The sequence below is a fragment of the Aphis gossypii genome, chromosome 3 (genome assembly GCF_020184175.1).
Source record: "Aphis gossypii isolate Hap1 chromosome 3, ASM2018417v2, whole genome shotgun sequence".
Taxonomy (NCBI): Eukaryota; Metazoa; Arthropoda; class Insecta; order Hemiptera; family Aphididae; genus Aphis; species Aphis gossypii.
In genome coordinates this window covers 55,568,716-55,576,115 of record NC_065532.1, presented here as the reverse complement: position 1 = coordinate 55,576,115, position 7,400 = coordinate 55,568,716, and the positions used below count along the sequence as shown (strand labels likewise).

Sequence of the window (7,400 nt, the reverse complement as noted above, 5' to 3'; positions counted from 1 at the left end):
TTCCTGTAAAATGTTTATAATAACTTTATAATTGTGTAATATTGCTTCACAGTTCATAAACCGACAATTCCATCTAGTATCACTTAAGCAACCAATATGGATACTTTTTATTCCCAACTGTTTTTGCATGTTAACAAGCATCTGATTTTTAGTTGGATTAGAAAAATGGACATATAACCATTCAATAGTATAGAAAACAGTCCTAGTCTCCTATACAGAAAAAAAAAACATAGCTAAAATAGCTAAAACATACTCTTACAAAAAATTACAATTTACCTTAACATATTTGCACATATCAATTACTACCAAATTTATACGATGGGCCATGCAATGCGTATAAACGGCATATGGAAATTTATTTTTAATTTTAGCCTGAACACCATTGAACTTTCCAGACATTACATTTGCCCCATCATAGGATTGTGCCACAACATGAAACGTGTCCATGTTATTTTTAGTAAGGTAAGCAAATATATGGGCACTTAGGGATTCATCATCTTGTTTGTCAGAAACGTCAATAAAACCCAGAAATCGTTCAACAATATTAAGGCCAACAGTATACCTTACACATAAAGACATTTGTTCTTGCTTAAAATACCTAAAATTAAAATTAAAAAATCCAGTTAGTATGTGGTTAAAGTACCTACTTCTCTCAATATTTGTCAAACCTTTACTAAATTGAATTTTTCATACTTGTAATTTAAATGTTAGATTCTTACCTAGCTTCATCACACATTATACCAAAAACTTTAGTGTCTTCAATTTCTTTTATAATTTTATGTCTTATGTTTTCAGCACATAAATTAGCCAACTCATCTTGCACAGCATGACTAGTGTAATTGGTAGTATTTTGAAACTTTTCTGCAAATTCTGGATAATGTTTTGCAATCAAACTGCAAATTTCTTTAAAGTTTCCTGTAACAAGAATATATTATGTCTATAGGTAGTGAAAAATGTATCTGGTATTTTAAATTTTATAATATTATAATGTTATAAATTATAATATTATGTTATAATAATGATAATCTAATAACGTAACATACCTGGTGCATTGACACAATTATTCTAATAAATAAAAATATTAGTAGGTTCCTTGATTTAGTGAGAGTTTTGATTTTTCATGTCATCTAAAAGCTAATCCTTGGTAGCTCAAAAATAATGTTATATCAACAAGAGTTTTAATATATTGGACATTTTTTTCTACAAGAAGCTTGTGGCTTGATGCTACTTGAGAGTGGACACTTCCTGTTGTTATAGTTGAAATATAAGCTTCCCATTTGGCCATGCAAGTTAAATGCTGTTTACTAGTGGAATGTCCGTGCAGTTTACTCTGTTTATTTCCTTTTTTTCTTCTTGACCCGGATAACTAAATACAGTAAACATTTTTAAATATGATAAAAATTTAAAATAATTTAAACATAATTGAAAAAATACTTGCCTTTTTTCAGTTGTTGAATCCAATACTCGTAAACGTAGAATTATTATTATCACTTACTATGCTAAAATTGCGACAAAAAAAAACAGTAAATAGCATCATGTTTTATACTATATTCTAACCAACTAAAGCTTGAATAATATACAGAATTAAAACCACGGTTTTGTTTCCCAAAAACAGTTTTTGGATATGACTATAGTACAAAATACATCAATTATAGTTATAAATATACAATAAACTCTAAACATTTAAAAAAAATTTGGTTTTTATACTTGCCTCAAGTACTGGACGAGCTGGACCAGTCAGTAAAGTTCCTAGATTACAAGTCTCAGGTTCAGGTACTTTTATAGATTCAACTGTAGCAATACTCCCTTGACTACTACTTAAAGTGTCGTCTGGGTCAGTGTCGTCTATGACGTTAGTACAAACCGAGACCACAGAAGACGGCGAAGGCGGTTTATTCGCATTAAAGATCGCAAATAATTTCTTAGACATATTGATAATAATTGTATAAATTTAACTTGTAAGCTGTTAACCACTCAAATGACAAATACATGCGATATTGAGATGTGCGGCGAAAAACAAAAATACATAAAATTCGTCGGTTATGAGTTTAGATTCTATGACATAAATTAAATATACTAGTATATTTAATCTATGATTATGGTGACTATCGATTGTGGTGATATTGTTTGTAAAAACTTTCATGATTATAGTTGAAAACAGCATATTATTACGTAACCGTTTATACGAACAGGGGACTGCTGATAAACAATCAATGCGGGTGTAATTGTTTATTATTAATATTACATTAATTACGATCGTTCCAAGTTATGACAATAAGTTCGTAAAATTTTACAAATTAAATTTAATTATTATCATAGAATATTTTTTTATAATTTATTTTGTAATTCAGTTATTAAAAATGCATTTTTTTAAATTATTTTTATATATTTAGTCACATTAAAATTGTGAGGGCCAGAGGGGACTAAGACCTGTACTTTAAAATTCTGAGGGGGCTTAGTCCCCTCTAGCCCCCCTCGATTTCCGCCTATGGTCAAATATGCGCTTAAAAACAGAAAAAAACACAAATTATGCACTTTTTTAAAAAAATGGTAAAATATGCAATTATATGTAAAATAAAATTTTGATATTTTAAATATAAATATCATGAAACATATTTCTGTATAAGAATGGATGTTATTGGACAACCTAAAAAAAATATGCAAAATCATAAACATCCTAACCCTACTTATCACTAATAAATATACCTTTATAAAAAAAAATAGATTTTCGTCAATACATTTTAGACTTTTTTAAAAATCAAAATTCCTTTAATAAACAAAACATACATCCATTACAGCTAAATTTATTTCAAAATTATTCAAAACCGGTATACACAGAGCAGCTCCATCATCAACCATTTACATCACATCATCATCATCCTCTGCCTCAACAATATCCACACATACCACCATATAAACATCAGTATCAGTATGCACCAAACCAAGACTATTACCAATCTCTACAACATAATTTTGATGTACCTGAGTCTTCTTCAGTATCAGATTATCTTGTTAATGTATCGGAAGAAACACCAAAAGACCAATAAAATAAAATTTCCTATCATATTTTTTACAATCAGTATTTTACTTTCAGTTTTGTTGAAATATATTAATTAATTGTTATTATATGTATTTATAAATATATCTATAATTTTTTTATAAATTTTATATATTACTTAATTGTTAATAAGTTTTTTTTACATTTATTATGCTATGAGTAAATATGTAGAACGAAAATACATATTCAGCATTTGTGTTTTGTTTTTTTATAATATACGAGAAGTACCTAATATTTAATAAATAATGCTTACCTTATTGTCACTGTTAACCATTCTTCTGTAGTTATTGAATTACGAAGTTGAGTATGATTTTTAGTTAATGATTCACGCACTTTTTGCAAAAGTTCATCAAATTAATTAATGGACATTCGATAATAGTCAAAGAACTTTTCTGGGTATTTTCTCAAATCATTATAAAACACTAGAAACTTTTTAGAATTTTCGCGATTTTCAATTAATGGGTGAACCCAATATTTCTTTTCCGATGACTCGTCTAATAGGCCGGCTTCGTCTGCTAACCACAGCACTTCTAAAATCTTCGATTTTTGCATTGTAAATTTCAAAAATTAGAAATCAAAATGTACACATCACATGAAAATAAATGATAGGACTGATGTAAATTGTAATAACCTAAAATTGCCAAGGTAAACAAAATTATTTTGTTTTGGTGGGAAATAAACCGGAGTAGTGTGGTCAAATAAAGATGTCTGGTTGGCCCGGACGATATATTACCGCTGTGGTTGAAACTGGACAGTGTGTTCCCAGCCTAAGAAATACTATTCATTATGAACATTTAGATTAGGTCATTATTATCTACGTTTTGATAAATATGCATATAGTATATTATATTTAATGTATGAGACATCAGAGCACGTTTCACTATCATGAACAATAACCGGAAAAAATAGTCCAAGGAAAAAAAATTACTTTACTTTACTCTACTGTAGTGTGTAATGTATACAATACTTGTTCAATTGTATTTATTTTTTATTATTTATTACCAGGACTCGGGACTTAAAGCATTTGCCTATTTTTATGGATTGACTTAAAATGTAGCAGAGTGCTATGGAAGTGTTTTTCGTGTTACAACACGTTCAATCATGAAATTTGAAAGTGCTTTTTTAACGATTTTTCAAAAAGATGCTTATTTCCAGTTTTTCTGTTTTTCTGTTTTTTGTTTATTTTTGCTTTTTTGACGAGTTTTTCTACTTATTATGTGTTTTCATGCAATGTTGTTTATGCATTTATGATAGATTTTAAATAAAAAATAATTTTTATTTTATCTATGTTATCGCGTAGTCCATCGTCGTCGGCGGTATCATTTCAGGATTAACAAAAATATTCCAACGCTCAAAATAGTACTAGATATAATTGAGTTCATATTTATTATGATGGGAGAGTGGCATAGGCGCAATTTGGGGGGTGCTTAGGGGTGCTTAGCACCCCCAAATGTTAATAGAATAATTGAATTTTTATTGGTACCATAGTTTGAGAACCGCTAATATAGATTATGTTATATAAAAATACCTAGGTATATAATATAATATTATAGATTTATAGGTAATTAATTGTTAATATTAAAATATGAGAAGATTTTATAGGACGATAGTCGATAACGATTACGGCATTACGCAGAATGCAGAAACGTCTATCGAGTATCGACTATTCGTCTATTCATATCTCACGATAGAAAGCGTGCCAGTAGCTCGTTACAGCTTATCAAGTTCTTTCGCTAATCAGTAATCTGGTAAATAGAAAACCCTTCTAAAAATAGAACGCATGCAAACAATTGTCGATCCGATGTGATCATTCCGATTGCATTTTTTCTACGAAAACACACAGGTCCCACTCGGCACACTCGCACCAACAGTCTTTTAACCCCAACAGTCTATTATATTATCTTAACCGTCAAGTCCGTACGTCGTACATTAGTTTATTATGGAAAATACTAAAAAGATTTTTAGTATTTTCAATTTTGAAAAAAAGTCAAAGAATGATAAACACCAAGAAGTAAGTTTTGATATTTATTAAATAAAGAAAAAACTATCTTTTTAATCATAATTTTAATTCTTATTATATTTTTACATTTTTGTAGTTAAATTCTGAGGTCGTTGATGACCCTAATAATAAAATTATAGAGAAAGATGTTACAGTTAATCAAACTGAGGCTAATTTTGTTGAAACATTACCGTCATTACCATCTCAACATTCTCAACACAACAAAAATGAACTCCAACATTCTGATTTAGGAGATCTTGCAACTGGACCTTACCGTCCGATTTTAAAAGTAAGTTAACACTAGATAGAAACCTAGTATAGATACTAATAATAAAATTTATTAGTATATTTAATATACCTAATTTAATAACAATATTACTAACACTGTTGAGTAATTTTCAGTAGGTGATATTATTTTTATTTATTTATTCATTTTACATATTAAATATTTATTTATTTTACTGGAAGGACCCATTTTACAATTATATAGTAAGTATTATTTATTAGGTATACTTGTTATTTATAGTAGCTAGTAGATATTAATATTATTCATTTAATATTCTAATACCTATATATTTAAAATACTTATATTTGTATGTATTTTAATATAATCATACTATCATGTAGGTGTATAAACAAAGTAGATTTGGTTCCCAAAACAGATCGTTTTGTAGCGATTGGTATAAACAATATACTTGGTTGGAGTATAGTATAAAAAGCAACGCAGCATTTTGTTATGCATGTAGAATGTTTGCTGATAAACTTGATGACGAGGTTTGGACAAAAAAAGGATTTTCGAACTGGCAAAAAGTAAGTATATGTTTTGAACTATTTTTAACAATATTACTGAGAAAAATATAACCTAGGTATTTATTGAAACTTTATATTTCATAAATTATGCACTTAATTTTTTGTTTATTTAGCTTAATGAAAAACTGAAAAAACATGATAAAACAAAGCGACATTTAGTTTGTCTATCTAAAATGTCTGGGTACTTGGCTTGTAAGGAATCTGGTTCTGTTATGGTAAAGCAGTGTAGCTACTATAAGGAACAAGTGGCCAAAAACCGTACCTACATTGGTACGCTTATTGATATCATATTATTTTTGGGGAAACAAGGTATTGCCTATCGAGGTCACCGAGAAGATAAAAATTCTCTAAACCAAGGTAGTTCTTAAATTTATTTTTAATTAAGTTTATTTTTTCAAGAGTATTTTTATATACATTATAATTTTCAGGCAATTTTAAGGAATTATGTAAATTGTTATCAAACTATCAGCCAGATTTTAAAAACAAATTTGATGAAACAACAAATTATACTAGCTGGTCTATTCAAGATCAATTAATTAAATTGTGTGCAGAGGATATCAGAGAAACTATTGTTAAAGAAATTGAAAAGATTGGATTTTTTGCTTTAATGTGTGACGAAGCTAGGTTTGTTTTATGCATTATTTTTATAAAACTCATATTTTTTAATGGTTCAAATTAATTAAATTTTTATTCAATTGTAGATGCTATAGAGAAGAGCAATTGTCAATTTGTGTAAGATATACCGTTGACTTGGATGTTTATGAAAGGTTTTTATGTTTTGTTGATGTTTCAAAAGGACAAACATCCAACCATATTATAACTGCACTGTTTGAATGTTTTGAAAAACAAAAACTGACCATGTCCAAAATTAAAATAATTGCACAGTCCTATGATGGCGCCAGTGTTATGTCCGGACACTTGCATGGTGTTCAATCAAGAATTAAAGAACACTATCCATTCGCTATATACACTCACTGTATGGCACACCGCCTTAATTTGGTAGTTGTAGATACATGTAAGACAATAAAGGTAATATTAAAACTTAGAAAAATCATCAAATTAATAAACTTGTAGATATTCTTTTATGTGTTATTATATTTTTCAGAATGCAAAACATGTTTTTAATATGCTTGAAGCAATATATGTACATTTTTCACAACCATCAAAAATAAAAAATTATGTGAAATGCAGGCAATTTAGGACTAAATAAAGGAAATTTATTAGAATATGTGATACAAGATGGGTGTGCAGATATAAAAATGTTGTTTGCAATGTTGAAAAATTATTCCAGTATTCTTAATATTCTTAACGATGAAATGAGGAACAAACAGATAAAGATGTTGTAGCACGTGCATTAGGTATTGTTATAGAACTTCATTTAATAAATTTTTTTTTAATATATAGGTGCATTTATAAACTAATAAAATAATAACAATGTTCACTGTTCTGATTGTAGGTATTTTAAGTTCTATTAAAAAATTAGAATTTATAATAGTTCTTCACATACTGAATAAGTGTTATCCATTATAATGT

General features: G+C 28.2%; 2 protein-coding genes across 2 annotated transcripts; one reads left to right on the top strand and one right to left on the bottom strand.

Moving 5' to 3' along the window:
- Window positions 1-228: 228 nt before the first annotated feature.
- On the bottom strand, window positions 229-1,930 carry LOC126551132 (uncharacterized). Its single transcript, XM_050203903.1, has 3 exons — window positions 1,708-1,930; window positions 720-915; window positions 229-598 (listed from the first exon to the last, which is right to left on the bottom strand). Exons 1-3 carry the CDS (start codon window positions 1,928-1,930, stop codon window positions 256-258), a joined length of 762 nt encoding a protein of 253 aa, XP_050059860.1. The 3' UTR covers window positions 229-255.
- Window positions 1,931-4,997: 3,067 nt separating this feature from the next.
- Window positions 4,998-6,941, top strand: LOC126551131 (zinc finger MYM-type protein 1-like). Its single transcript, XM_050203902.1, has 6 exons — window positions 4,998-5,069; window positions 5,155-5,346; window positions 5,685-5,867; window positions 5,981-6,224; window positions 6,296-6,491; window positions 6,569-6,941. The coding sequence occupies exons 1-6, from the start codon at window positions 4,998-5,000 to the stop codon at window positions 6,939-6,941; spliced, it is 1,260 nt and encodes a 419-aa protein (XP_050059859.1).
- Window positions 6,942-7,400: the final 459 nt, after the last annotated feature.

Bases quoted from the DNA above. Each gene is read 5' to 3' on its own strand.
- LOC126551131 (XM_050203902.1), top strand. From the start codon at position 4,998: ATGGAAAATACTAAAAAGATTTTTAGTATTTTCAATTTTGAAAAAAAG. The intron at 5,070-5,154 runs GTAAGTTTTGAT...ACATTTTTGTAG, and splicing joins AGAATGATAAACACCAAGAA to TTAAATTCTGAGGTCGTTGA. The intron at 6,492-6,568 runs GTTTGTTTTATG...ATTCAATTGTAG, and splicing joins TTAATGTGTGACGAAGCTAG to ATGCTATAGAGAAGAGCAAT.
- LOC126551132 (XM_050203903.1), bottom strand. From the start codon at position 1,930: ATGTCTAAGAAATTATTTGCGATCTTTAATGCGAATAAACCGCCTTCG. The intron at 916-1,707 runs GTATAAAAACCA...TTCTTGTTACAG, and splicing joins TCGTCCAGTACTTGAGGCAA to GAAACTTTAAAGAAATTTGC. The intron at 599-719 runs GTAAGAATCTAA...TTTTAATTTTAG, and splicing joins ATAATGTGTGATGAAGCTAG to GTATTTTAAGCAAGAACAAA.